Source organism: Lygodium microphyllum, chromosome 11 (assembly GCF_053477565.2).
Source record: "Lygodium microphyllum isolate KBCC chromosome 11, Lygodium_microphyllum_v1.1.10, whole genome shotgun sequence".
Classification (NCBI taxonomy): domain Eukaryota; kingdom Viridiplantae; phylum Streptophyta; class Polypodiopsida; order Schizaeales; family Lygodiaceae; genus Lygodium; species Lygodium microphyllum.
In genome coordinates this window covers 53,175,804-53,190,276 of record NC_141145.1, presented here as the reverse complement: position 1 = coordinate 53,190,276, position 14,473 = coordinate 53,175,804, and the positions used below count along the sequence as shown (strand labels likewise).

Here is a 14,473-nt window from a genome sequence, read left to right as displayed (position 1 = left end):
GGTTCCATACGTAATGTACGGCACGTATAGATACGTACTATACGTTGTTTTGTATGGATAAATTTTTTATGTACGTAAAAATACGTACCTTTGTAAAAAAATAATAAACAAGAGGATATTTTAGGGTGTTTCCCACTGTACATTAAGCATAAAGATATATACATTCCCTACTTAGTACTTATGACCATGTCACATCACAATTGAAACCTTTAAGCATTAAACATTTAACATGTGCATAACACTGAATAGTGAAAACTAAAATTTGAGACTATCAAACTAACATTGAGGAAGTCTACATGATAAAGAGCCAAAACATAACACAGTACACTGCATCAAACAACGTACAATTGCTAACAAGGAAGTTAGGAACAATCCACCAAGGTGACAAATGTCAAGTCAAGATGGCTCCTAATAGAGCATACATATGTCATAAATAAAAACACCCAACTGAAATATATGAAAATTCAAAATTTTTAGATCTGACTGTAGTCACTAGTGCCCACAGTCCACTGCCTAGGCTCTAGCAAAACTCATGATCAGAAGAGGACGATGATGAGGCTGAAGAGAGCATGTCTCCATCTGCCACGACATTGCCATCGTCGTCAAACTCTGGCTCTACCATCACAGGGCCTGTAGCCTGGACTACATCACCTAGATCCTCCTTCTCCTTAGTGTGAATGAGACGAACTGCCTCATTCGCACGTCGCCGAGGAGTCCGAATGGGTAGCTTCCCTCTGCGAATGCCTTTCCATCGAGCACTCTGGATTTGCAGTTTGCTCACGTAGTGGAATGCTATAAGCAAGTGCGCGTGACCTCGTCACACGCCTATCCACCTCCTCCATCTCTCTATGAAGCATAAGCAAAATCTCCTCCTACTCGTCCCTAATATGTTGGTCCTCATCTGTGATCGGATGATTCGGATCAGCCACCAGCTTTATACGTGAGGGATCAGCCTGTTCAAGATGGCAACATAGCATACATTTGTTAACATTGAACAATAATGTAAATTTTAAATACTAATATAGAGATATAATATTTCAAACATGTAAATAGCTACTAGTTCGAACCTGCTTGGGTGTCCCCAAGGCATGGTAGGCGCGCACAAGCCTCATATTGGCCCTGCAATACACTAACTTCTCCAATTGAGAAGTGCTAAGGCGATTCCGGATCTTTGTATGAATCAAAGAATAAGCACTCCAATTGCGCTCACAAGCACCCGCTGAGCAATCCTGCATTTGCAGGTGTCATTGGCTTGATAATTGCCATTGCTACACTTGAGAGAGTGAAAGAGAGAGAGAGAGAGAGAGAGAGAGAGAGAGAGCACAAAGAGTGAGTTACCTGTGACAGGATACGTAGAGCCAAATAAGTCAGACGTGGAAAACCTTGCCGACCATAACTCTACCACCATGTGAGATGAAGACTAGTAGCCTCCGAACGCAATGCCACCGCCCGTGAAAATGATGGTCCCAAGTTATTCATGAAGCTGCACATCTCTGCATCTATTTGAAGCTGCTCCTCCTCGTCAAAGATACGTGCAATGAACTTGTCTTTCAGTTGCATGAGATGCTGCTCATGGAACAAGCCTGGGGTCTTGTAGAAAGGATGGAGTAAAGCAGCCATCTCATGAATGGGACGACTCATAAACTTCCACCGACTCTCTACAAGAGTCAAGATATCATCTCGACTGCAAAAATCAGTAACATCAAAGTTTAGACACATTGCAAGGCCAATGCATGTGCTGTACTATATAGCCTATGTATTAAAATTTAATAATAAGTAAATAGCATATGCAAGCAGCCATAAAGAAGTACAAGAACAAAATCTAGTACTTACCGCTGCTGGGACAAGGCTTGGCATGCTGTGATATGGCTCTTCATCTGCATGAAGAGGTGATAAACCAGACCCAATGTGGAGCCCTCCATGTCCATGACTCGTAGCATCACATACATGGGCTGCAAAGCCACTGTCAAATCTTGCACCTCTGTCCAAAAAGACTCATCTAGGATACGCCTTTGAATGGCTTTGGTCGCCTCTTTTTGTGCATGAGACGTGTCCCTCCACTTTGGGTCCACAACTGTCTGCAAAAGTGGATCCCTAAGCTTGAAAAGCCTTTGCAACACCAAAAACATGTATGCAAATCTGGACTTGGAGGGCCGCACCATATCTAGATTACTGTGGCTACGAAAGATGGCTAAAGCCTGATGCTTCTTTCGAAAGAATGTGGTCATCCTAGTAGCATCTGAAACTGTGGGCTGCACCCAAGGCAGTTTGCCTATATCCTCCATAAGCAAGTCTAGACAATGGGCTGCACGTGGAGTCCACACAGTGTGTGGGAACTCCGCCTTCACCATTTTTCCCATTGCCTTGCAGTTGGATGCATTATCTGTAACAACTTGGACCACATTCTCTTTACCAATCTCCATGATGGCTGTACGAATATGCCCATAGATAAACTCACCTGTGATCTTCTCTCCTGCCTTCCCTGCATCTACAGCGCGCAAGAAGTAAGTACCAAGACAAGAGGAGACAAGTATATTTATGATGTGCCGCCTGCGTATATCACTCCATCCATCAGAGATGATGGTGCATCCAAACTGCTGCCAGCCAACTTTCACTGGGACCAATGCCTTATCTATTAAGGCCTTTTGCTCGTCAAGTGTAGTGGTGCGCATTTTTTTGTAATCCAGCCCACACCATGAATCTGTAGCACTAGCACCCACTTGGGCAATGGCCTTAACCATCCTCTTCCACTGCTCAGTCCTTAAGACATTGAAACTGATGTTGCACTCAATGAGAGTGCAAGCAATCTCCATCTCAGCCACCTTCTGACGCTCTCTCACCCAAGACTGAGAATGCACACGTGAAGGCAAGGTGGTTTGCCTAGGCACATGCACATCATTAGAACCTTCCTCCTCCTCCTCCTCCTCCTCCTCCTCCTGCATGACACGAGCCCTCTTCCTACTAGCAGAGACACAAAACTCTCCTCTACCTGTGTAGAAGGATCACCAAACTCCCCAATAAGAGCATCGTGCAAGGCGTCTTGTGTTTTCTGGGATCCTTGGCCTTTTGCTGCTGCCCCCATTGCTGGGAAGTTCTCAGTAATCAACTTCTCTCGAACAGCTTTTGACACCTTGCACGCGCTACAGTTGTTTGTGCAATTAATGCCCGGTCAAATGCTTCACCACACGCGTAATTGTACTGGTCAATGTGAAATTGCAGAATTTACATGACCACCTGCGACTACCTGAACCAACTTGCCCGGGAGTGTTGACGATATGGAGTATATTGGTATACTCCTTCCAATAGGGATTGACTGGTTTCGGCATGATGGCTCCTGGAGCAAAATAAGAGAGAAAAACATCAGTCAATATGTGCGCACGCGTGCAAAGAATCAACGCGAGCGAGCGTGCGCGTGCGCGTGAGAGAGAGAGAGAGAGAGAAGAGAGTCCATTACGAGAGAGAGAGAGAGAGAGAGAGGCTCCAGCATGCATGAATGTGAGCCCACAGAGAGAGAGAGAGAGCGCAGAGAGAGAGAGACAGAGAGAGACGAGACGTACCTGGTCTGTGTACGCTGGCGCCTCTTGTAGCTCACGTAACCTACAAACACTGAAACAGTGAACACGTTTGGGGCTTTTGTCTCAATTTGCCCAAGAAAATCCACAAATAACCAAGCGATGCAGAAATCGTTAGGCACATCACGTTTTGGGCCCCAAATTTTACATGAAAAAAATGATCACGTTTTTTATGTTCCATATGTACACAAAACGTACGATCAGTACGTACCGTACGGTAACGATCCGTACGTACGTACTGAACCTACCTTGCTTGCCACACATCTAAATTACATGGAAGGACTTCTAACCCAACTTGCAAGAATCAACATTAAAATGAAAGAAGATGTTTACATCAGTGTTCTACTTAAGAGTTTGCCTCCTGAATATAATAATGTATCAACAACTTTAATCAACATGCCAAATCCTGAACCTGTTGATATCCAGGCATCACTGTTAGAGGAGGAAAAGAAGCTAAAAACTAAGGAAGAACCAAGTACCTCTAGAGATGAGCATGCATTATATGTTGACAACAGGTACAAAGGCAAGAAGGATCAGCTCTTCTGTGACTTCTACAAAAGGACCGGACACACCGAGAAATTCTGCCACGCCAGAAAGAGGTCCCAAAAGGCCTATCTAGTTGCAATCAAAGAAGAAGAAGAAAATGGAGCAAAGGAAGAAGAAGAAGAAGAAGAAGACAACCAGGAGAAGGACAAACCTCATCAATCCTATTCAGATAGACTTTTTTAGTTTTGTATTTCCTAGCCCTAATGCCTCAAACATAAACTTGTAAACTCCTCAGTTTTCCTTGTACTACAGCCTCTGTACACTTTATGAGGTCCCTGCTACAGCCTCTGGATGTCCATCATGTTTGTGGTACCCACACTTAGTCTTTTCTGTGACAGCCTCTGGTATTTTTTCCATGTTTATGGTGTGCCCACACTTTGCAAGTGCTGCTTTCACTAAAGCCTCTACACACTTTGTACTTTTGATTGTGATTGAGGAGGGGTGTTGAGATATTTGCAATCACATCTACTTTAGTCCCTTTGTGAGAAGCAATGAGGGCTCAAGACCAGAATCCCATATGCACAGTAGGAGAAAGTACCACCACTCAATTCCTATAAAGCATTGTACTTGCACTCTTTTTCTAATGCAATGATAGTACTCTTTTCTTTCTAGTAAAGTGTCATGTCACTGTCAATACACAAGATTGTGTTTATGAGTCCAAGTCTCAATCTTGGAACCTAATTCACTTGTGTAACAATTTGTCCTAGTTAGGGTCAATGTCTTCATGAGTTTCTTTTTCCTCTTTCAACCTCCATAGCTTCCGCATCTGCCATGCTCTAGATCCCGCGTATTTCACACCAGGCGCCGCGTGACGCTGACGACGCCTGCCCGCCTACTCGTGCTTGTCGCCCAGTCCTTCACGCCGCTTGTCGCCCAGTCGCCCAAAACGTTGACCTGCAATCGGCCAATCGCGAACAGCTACCGCCTAATTGCCTTGCCAACACCGGTCTGCAGCATGATCTCAGGCATGGTCACTCTTTTCGTCTGGCGCTCGTCAGCTGCTGCAATCGACTGTCAACTGCTGCAACCGACTACCTCCCACCTGCTTGCCAGGTCAGAGAACAACCTCACGACCTGCACACCTTCTTGTCACCTCCTGCTCGAACTCCAAGAAGTACGAACTCTTTAACCTTCACTCTAATACCAACTTGTAGTGACGAGTTAGGCACGGAGATCTAGACAGATAGTCGTTACGCACAATGTGAGACAGAGAGAGTGAGATAGAGCAGAGTCGAGAGTGAGCACGTTTGTAGATACAATGACGAGAGTGTACCTTCAGGTTTTTAGATAGATATATATGTGTAAGTACAAGTGCTAAGGGTGTGTTCACACCCGAGCACATTTGAAGCACATTTAAAGGCACGAGACCTTTATTCCCAACAATTGCAAGCCCTTAAAAGGTGTCTCCTTGATGTCCCCTACCTACTGAGGCCCCCAAATGGCCGTCTTCTGCAACAAATTGTTGTTCTCTAATCAAAAAATAAACCAATCCAACCACTACCTCTCTCTCAGAGGACAATACAGTGAATTCTGAGTTAGCGATATGCCACCATCTTCCAACCCTACCAAGGGCTGCACAACTTGGCTGTGGCAAGCAATAAATGCCCACAGGGGCAAGTAGAAAACATCGCAATCTCGAGGAGCTACACAAGCTGACAAGTACCTGGAAAAACCAATAAATGCACATCTAAACTAGCTAAGAAAAGAAATGCATACTCTAAATAGAGTTGCCTCCTCCATCAAAGCACGTGATAAACATGTCAAAGCTCCTAATGTCCCCGTCTGACTCAGACTGAGGCTCACAAGCAAGAGATGATAGTGCATGACAAACATGACTACTAACAAATTTCTCTTCCCTTCCTATTGTTTCTCTCTTTTCCTTTCTCTCTGTGTTCGTGTTTCTCTTTTGTTGTGTACTCTCACACATTCTTCATTCTTCTTCTATTTCTATGTTTTTAAGTTTTCTTTGTCACAATGTTTGATATACACTCTATGCTTCTCTCCATAGACCTTGTCTTTTCTCAATAGAGTCCAGTATAAGACACCTTTTTAGCAGATACGTCAGTTCATGGTTGAGTCTATGATCCAATGGGCTAGGGCACCGGGATATTATCATGATTATTTAGGTATTTTTTCTAGCATTTTATGATGGTCATTTTAGCATTTATTGCTGGCCAACTTGACATTATTTATGGCATTACTTTTGCCTTTTTATTCAGGCTTCTTTCCCACATTCATTTATCATTAGTGATCATTCATCACCTGACTGGTTCTAGTGGAGGGAGAGGAGCAGGTGCTAGTGCCTTCACAACTAGTGACTCACATTGGTTCTCTACTATCTCATATCTTGGTATATGGATTCCATTTCCTGAGTATCTCTTAGCTTCTGAGTTCCTCGTGCAATGTTCTTTTCTTTTGCAGTGTCTCTCTCTTTCCTTTCTCGTGTGTTCAACAATCTATTACAGCAGTTTTCCACACGCTTTCATCACTGCATCCACTTCTGACATGGTATCAAATTGCAGGATCATTGTTCCTGCTGCTGTTTTACACTGTCTTAGGTCTGAGTTTTGACTTTTCGTCTGCTGATTGGACCTGTTCTGACTGCTGCAACTGATTTCCAGCCTGGGTGACCATCTTCTGATCATTTTCGACCTGTTTTCTCAACGTTTTGTAGACTGCCATTTTCGTTTTCAGATTTTTGGGTCTGTTTCAGGGCTAGGGACCTGTTAATGACCCTCCCAAATCTGTGTTTTGGTGTCTGCTGCCTGCGTTTTACTGATCACCACCTGCATTTTGGCTGTTTGCTTCTGTGCAGGGCTCAGCAACAGTATTTTCAGGCTAGTTCTAGTTATTTTTGATATGTCTTCTCACTGTATGGCAACTACTCAACTTTAGAGCGGGTTCATGAGCATCCGGTTGTCATGTTCTCATTAATACACTCTGGTTACTGTTGATCTTTTCTCTATGTGCTTTCTTTACTACTTGGGACTCGTGCAATCCTTGTGAGTTGGTAATTCTCGCATACTTTTCTCTCTAAAGTTCCCTTACCTTTCTTCATCTTCTATGTATCTCCCTCATCATGGCTCCTCCGACATCTCCTCTTAAAGGTCACCATGCAAATATTTTTAACTCATCTACAAGTGTTATGTTGGAGAGTAGCTGTGTTCAGCTTCAAATTTCTGTGAGGTACCAGACTTCATTATGAACTACATGTCAATCCTTGCTTGGTAGATAGCCACTAATCTAGATGCTACTACATAAAATACCAAAAAAACATTGCGCATTTAGAAGTAACAAAGAACAAGGTTAAAATTGACACCATTAAACAAGGCTTTAGAACCTTGCACTCTATTTAAGGTTCAAAATGAGACAACTAACAAGGCTTTAGACCCCCACTCAAATCCGATTGAAGGCCAAACTAGCTGCTTGATTGCTCATGGGGACCTTTAGCCAAGCCATGTCACATAACATGTCTAATTGACCTAGGTCCTAGGCCTTTGAGATGTCGGCAACTTTAACCTATCCAATCAACATTGGAAACTAAGGCATGTGTATATGGAGACAAATCTCAAGCTTGCAATTTAAATCAATCAGCTTTGGTGCTTGCGCTACATCCTTCGGCCACCTTTCTCAGCCAATTATACAACACACCTTTATTGTCATACACATGCAGTCCACTCTTGGGTTTATAATTCAATCAGTTTTTTCAGAGAAAAGCAGTTCTGCTGCATGCTCTACCTCCTTTAGCAACCATAACAAACTTTACACTGTACATGCATTTATCTATTTATCTATACAATTAGCCGATGAACTTCTGGAATTAATGCTCTAACAACATTATGAAATAGTAAAGGACCAAAAAGATTGTACAAGGCATCAGATGATACGCTCAGTGCCAGCTAGTGAGGTCAGATATACTATTCATATGTATAGCACAAAATAAGTCTTAGTTTCTGAATCTAGCTACCTCCATCTGGCTCTGTCTTATCTCTTCAAGCCTCCGTCTCTGCCTATTCTCCATTTCCATCCTTCGCTCAGCTTCCAACCTTCGTCTCTTTCTTTCGCGCTGAGCTTCCTGTGCCTGTCACCATGATCATAATTCCTCAACAACCAACCCAACTCTCCATGGGAGCCAAACTGTGAGATCAATACCCACACACCACATGCTGAAACTCTAGTGTTAACTTCCCAGATTAAACAGAAACATATAATCAAGCAGGCATGCTTTACAAAAGTAGCAAACTGCAGACACCTTCACTTTGTTTGAATGCAGTTCCCTATTGAATACTTGCTTACCTGTCTTTTCAGTTCTAACTGTCGTCTTGCCCATTCCTCTTCATCTGCATGTCTGAATTCGTCAGTTTCTTTCAGTCTCTCCCTGCCAATTTCACTGCAAGGGAATCCTACTCCTTCAGGAGCCTTATCCTTTGGAATCCTCTCATCAACTTCTTTAGATAATGAGGAGTCTTCACAACCCTCCAAAGGTGATAAACTTTCAGGCAAAGAATCATCAGCATTCCCTACCACTGCAGTATCCACTGCCCCACCAGCAGACTCCACATCATTGCCTGAACTGTTACAGGCAACTCCTTCCAAAGGAGTCACTTCCCTGATGGAAGCTTCGGTAACTTCTACACCTTCATCAACAAGATCATCATTTGAATCTTGTTGATCAACAAGTGTATCTTCTCTCTCTTTTGAGAACACACAGCTTACTGGAGGCACAGGGTTAACCGAGGTAAACTGACTAGTCTTTCCTTGCTTCTCCACTTTAGCACCATTCTCTTCAACGTGATCTTTTTCCTTTTTCACAAGATTTTCCTTGCCAGCACTGCTTGCAATATTTGAAGCACTTGTGCTCCCTTCACTTTCTGCTCTAAACCTTGATGTATTATTTACACCACCCATTCTCTTTCTGAGTGCAGCTTCCTCCCAGTCTTGACGACCTTTTCCACATAAATCCTCAATGATCTCACAATCAGATGAGCTGCTTAGCGTTCTTCGTCTTCTCTTCACTGGCCTCTTTCTTGCCCTGTAAAATAACTTTTGCCTATGCCGAGGCGCAATGCTTGGGCCAGGCTCTACAACAAGGCACTCTTCCTCATCAGAACTGCTGGAGAGTTCAGAGGAAGTAGAGCTTAAGTCATCACAGCTCTGCAAGCTGACTGAGGCCTTGAACAGACCAGGCACTTTCCTTGATCCAGCATCACTGTCAAAGTCTGTATCACAAAACTCCACCTGATCATCACTTTCCAGCACACCTTCATTATCATCCTCAATAATTATGATGTCTGGTGGTTTTACTACATTAACACCACCCATTGAACCCATTGATACAAGTATTCAAACATGCAATGCAGAAAGGAAAGGTTATCAGGTATCTGCTGATAAAATTTCCTGCTTGGGATGGACCATCAGTTGCAAGACGATGATACACCTCCACTCTTAGAGCTCAGTAGGTTTAGCAGTGATATTGACTCAAATATCCAAGGTTGATAAAGCTAGTTTTATGATAATTCTTGTTTAATAAACTTCCTTTCTTCAGTGCCAGTTTCGATTGAAGATACACTCTCCTCTGCCAACTTCCTCAGCAGCCTTCTGCCTACTTTTCAATATCAACTGTAGTTGAGAACAAAACCTGCTGCCCCTGCTTGATTAAAGTGTTCTGAGGAAACAAAAAAAACAAACAAACAAACAATGTATTAAATGTATATGTCTGCGGATGCAGAAATTTAAAAAATGTGAAGAGCCCCACATGCAGAGTTAACATCGTAGAAAAAACATGGCATAAATACATATTTTGACATGTTTAACAATATCAGGAAAGAAGGGAAGCAGAAAGAAATCACGAACCACACTCCAAATGATATTTCAATACGTAAAAAGAATTCTCAAAATGACCACCACTCTTTGAAACCTTTCTATATGAATTTGACCATGATCCAATTCATAGTTACAGGACGAAAAGTTGCAGCCTTGTTTATTGTTTCACATGATTTTGGCCATGACCATCCATCGGGCCGGGACACCCCACTGCAATCATAAAGACCGATAACGAATACATGATGAAAATACCTAAGCATAATGGGATTCCTAAGTTGGTGCTCTGAGAAGAGATGTTGCCAAGGCATAGGGCAGAAAAGGTACAGCAAATTGGTGAGCAAAGGTCAGGGTACGTGACTCGATCCCCCCATACATAATACAGTTGAGCTTGAAACGCTTATTCGCAATCATGTATGGTTCCTCGGATGTTCGGTTGCCAAATCCAAGATACAGGCCTTCGACTTATGGTTCACCTTCAATGAACCAACCGATACTGCCACCCCGGGAAGAAATTCCGTGGCCTTTCATCCATGAAATCCGTCGGCATTAACCTCAGCAAAACATTTGGCAGAAGGCAAAACGAATTAATTGCTATGTAACGGCAGGAAAGCAAGCATGGACAGAGGCAGTGCAGTCAATTGCAAGACCCTGTTCGGTGCAACAGAGGTGATGAAGCCATGGCGTTTCACGAGGACGACGGAAGATACCGTGCTTTTTGATGATGACCTAGAATTTGAAAGGACAGGAGAGGGAACTGACCTGGTCTTTTAACTGCTGGAATGAGACCCCGAATTGGGAGCAGGAAGGCGAACGAAGGAGAGGCAACGATATCCGGCGATCGCGATTCTGACTTTCTTTCCTGTCCTTCCTTCCTTCCTTTGATGGCAGCCCTAGAGCTCTTTCTGGCAGGCAGAGGCAGACGCGTAACTTTTGATTTCGATCAGGCTCCCTCCGCTTTTAGACGAATCCTAAAGAGGACACAAAAATATATTTTAGACGAATCCTAAAGAGGACACGTAAGTATACTGTCGCATTTTTACTTCCTAAGCCGGGTCGCGTGACACGGCTTTTTAAATCTATAAGGAGTTGCCAAATTTCCCAAACGAGGTGATCTAATCCCAAGCGCCTGTGTGAATATAAGAGTAGAAGCTAGGTTCCAAGGCTCACTAAGCGTGCATCTATTATATATACCTTTTATTTATCAATCTATTATCCAGTATATCTTATAATTCACCTTATGTAATTATCTTATAATTGATCGATCCACCAACCCTAGATGGCACCCATACAGTTATCTTAGTCTCAAACTTGCCAAATAATGCTTTCAGGGTTTTCTTAAATACATAATTGATTGATCGATCCACCAAACCTACATGGCACCCATATATAAATCCCAATCCCAAACTTGCCAAAGAATTCTTAAGAGTTTTCTTAAATAGAGAAAAACGATCTCATTATCAATTGTTTTGAACAATATGCTCCTCGTGCATTGCATCAATGCACAAAAACACACACACACTCTCTCTCTCTCTCTCTCTCTCTCTCTCTCTCTCTCTCTCTCTCTCCACAGATGCTTCAGGGAATTGGTGATTCCACTGCTAAACAACACTATCAAGGTGTATTATTGTGTATAGTCGAGAGCCATTAGGACCATAGAGGAAAGAAATCTATAGAAGCAGAAGGTATGACACAGGGAAAACCCAACTGGAGAGTAAGGTTTCGCATAAGAGCATGTGCTCCAACCCTTATACAGCATATACATCAACATAAAGCCCATAAACTAAGACTAGAGCTCAATAGAAACCCTATTTAATGCAACCTGTATGCATTAGAGTCTGTCACACGAGTTTTAATATCAAACAACATATTAATAGCTCAAGAACATGCATGAGGACAATATGGTACCTATGTAGCCTACACAGACCACCAAATCCCTATTCTGGGACTCCCAAATACCCTTCTTTTAGTGTGAAACCAACTTCAACTTCACAACAAATGTTCACAAATAGTGTAAATTCAGCATGAACACAAGTAGTTCAATCCCATAAGCACGACTCACATACTATGACTATCAAACTTTTGGAGTTTTTAACCGTTGGACATAGAACCACACAACATCAAGACAACCAAGAGTAATATTTAGACATAGATCTAAGGTAGATTAATGAAAAATATTCATGAATAGCAATAGAAAGCTTGTATTCCCTATTTAGAACAATCCACAACAGTGAGAATCTACATGTGTTAGTCCTCTACCACACATTAAGAGCTTCCTCATATTATCTTTCTGACTTCACCTTGTTTTTTCTTAAGTTAGAGTCTGCATAAAGCTAGAGTTCCATGCCACTTTTTCCCACATTCTATGCAACCTCAATGTGCTCGAAAATTGTGGTGGAACTCATGGAAGCAACCCTGTAGCCATGCACAATGAAAACCACATCATAAACTTGTCCAAGGCCTCTATGTGGTGCGCAAATCGAATGTTGGATGTGTGCGTAGTGAGCGTTGGAATGTCCCCAAGAACAAAGAACTCTATATAAACTCGTAAAGCAAGAAGAAGGTTTTGCACAACATGAAGCAAAAAGACAAATTGGGTACAATCTCCCCCCGTGCCCTTATGTGAGCGCTTCACAAGGTATGTATTTATAAATTTATTAATCTCCAAGCTAAAAAATAGCCCAAATTAAAATTAGCATGCTTTGGCTTTTGTGTTTGCTTTTGCCCAAATAAAGAATAAAGCGGTTGGGCATCCTAAAAGTTAGACTATGCCCAAATACAATGTCCAATAATGAAATATTTAAACCAAGCGTCTATGCGCATACAAAATAATAAATATTTGTCGAGTGCTTCAATAAATAAGCACACCTAAATAAATATTAAGGCCATGTCTTTAATGATAAGACACACGCCCATAAAAAATGATAATTTCTTCTAGGTAATTTGAATACACGTCATCACTCGATGCTTCCCAACGCCATCATTGCCTACTCTACACATCAACTGAAGCATTCACAATTGTTAGAAAATAATAAAAGTAAACCGACAAAAGTGAATACCTAGTAGTCTTCAGCTACAAAATAAATAAATAGGTTGAAACTCTGTCCTAACCTTATTTTAATACAAGTGCACTCTAAACTCATAAGCGTCTATTAATTTAAATATGTATTTTGTGGAATCACCCGCTATAGAATCACCCACGTGCACATTAAATTAATCTGACGCCCGAAAAGGACAAGCGTTCCCATCAACTTCTCATACAAGGAATCCACCTTGTGTACGAGCCCCAACAAATAAATATAGTTTTACGGAATCCACCGCAAAACCTCATGGAATCCATCGCAGAATACAAACCTCACGAAATCCACCATGGAATATGCCTCCTAGCATCATACCCCCAAGGTGGGATAGCAATTGTCCTCAATTGCTATTAGCTCAATGTGGAGCGAGCAGTGAGGGGTAAGCACTTAGGTCACGGGTGTGCATCCATTGGGCTTCTTCAACATGATGATTTTTAAACTTAACCAAATATCTAGAATATCTATGGCATTCTGGTGGTCACAAAGTTTGTATCTAGAATAGTTTCAGGTTCAAGTATTTCAGTTTCTTCTTCTAACAAAGGAGGGTTTTCATAGATAGGGTGGACAGGTAATTGGCCTCTAATTTAAATGTATTGTTATTGATTTTGTGGATGATTTTGAAAGGTCCATAAAATCTGGGTGCTAATTTAACAACAAGGTGTTTCTCAACACTTTTCAATCTTCTCTTTTTAATACATAACCAAACATAATCATCAACTTTGAAACTCATAGCCTTTCTTTTCTTGTTAGCTTGTTTAGTGTATGATTGTTGGTCTTTCGCAATCATGTCTTAAACTTCAGTAAAAATAGTAGCATGCGTATTGGCAATATCATTAGCAGCTTTAACTTTGTTTAACAATGATATAATAGGTGTAGGCAATCTATATACATAGATTATTTCAAAAGGTGCTTTATGTGTAGTTGTATGTGGTGTATTATTGTATGAAAATTGAAGTAGATGCAAATGTGCATCCCATGTTTGTGGTTTTGAATTTGTGTATGTACGCAAAATATCTAAAATTGTACTATTGGTAGCTTCGATTTGCCCATTGGTTTCAGGATGAAATGCAAATGAAAAATCAATCTTAGTACCTAAATTAGCAAACAAAGTAGTCCAAAAATTATTACAGAATCTAGAATCACGATAAAAAATAATAACTTTTGGCAAACCATGGTTAGTGAAAACAATCTTCAAAAACAATTGTGCAGCTTGAGATGCAACTAATGTTTTCTTGCATGAAAGGAAATATGATTGTTTGCTAAATCGATCTACTATAGTCTAAATCATATCATGGTTAGCTTGTGTATTAGGCAAACCAATGATAAAATCCATTGAAATATGTTCCCATGGTCGTTCGGGGAATTGGTAAAGGCATTAACAAACCATATCGCTTACCATGGTGTCGCTTGACTCTTTGATAAATTAAACATTCACAAACAATGTTAAAAATATCA

At 41.6% G+C, this 14,473-nt stretch overlaps 1 protein-coding gene and 1 pseudogene across 3 annotated transcripts in view; both read right to left on the bottom strand.

Moving 5' to 3' along the window:
* LOC148028824 (Chaperone DnaJ-domain superfamily protein) overlaps positions 1 to 10,897 on the bottom strand; it is a 45,899-nt gene extending 35,002 nt beyond the window's left edge. For both annotated transcript variants that reach the window (XM_087687601.1, XM_087687602.1), the window contains exons 1-3: positions 10,701 to 10,897; positions 8,415 to 9,783; positions 8,086 to 8,199 (exon numbers count right to left, since the gene is read on the bottom strand). In XM_087687601.1, the coding sequence (XP_087543727.1) occupies positions 8,086 to 8,199; positions 8,415 to 9,449 (1,149 nt within the window). In that variant the 5' untranslated portion in view covers positions 9,450 to 9,783; positions 10,701 to 10,897. The remainder of the gene's footprint in view (positions 1 to 8,085; positions 8,200 to 8,414; positions 9,784 to 10,700) is intronic.
* LOC148028825 (uncharacterized) lies at positions 301 to 3,291 on the bottom strand (annotated as a pseudogene). Its single transcript, XR_015692326.1, has 4 exons — positions 1,834 to 3,291; positions 1,339 to 1,684; positions 1,068 to 1,229; positions 301 to 953 (listed from the first exon to the last, which is right to left on the bottom strand). The product of XR_015692326.1 is annotated as an uncharacterized LOC148028825 (transcript).
* Positions 10,898 to 14,473: the final 3,576 nt, after the last annotated feature.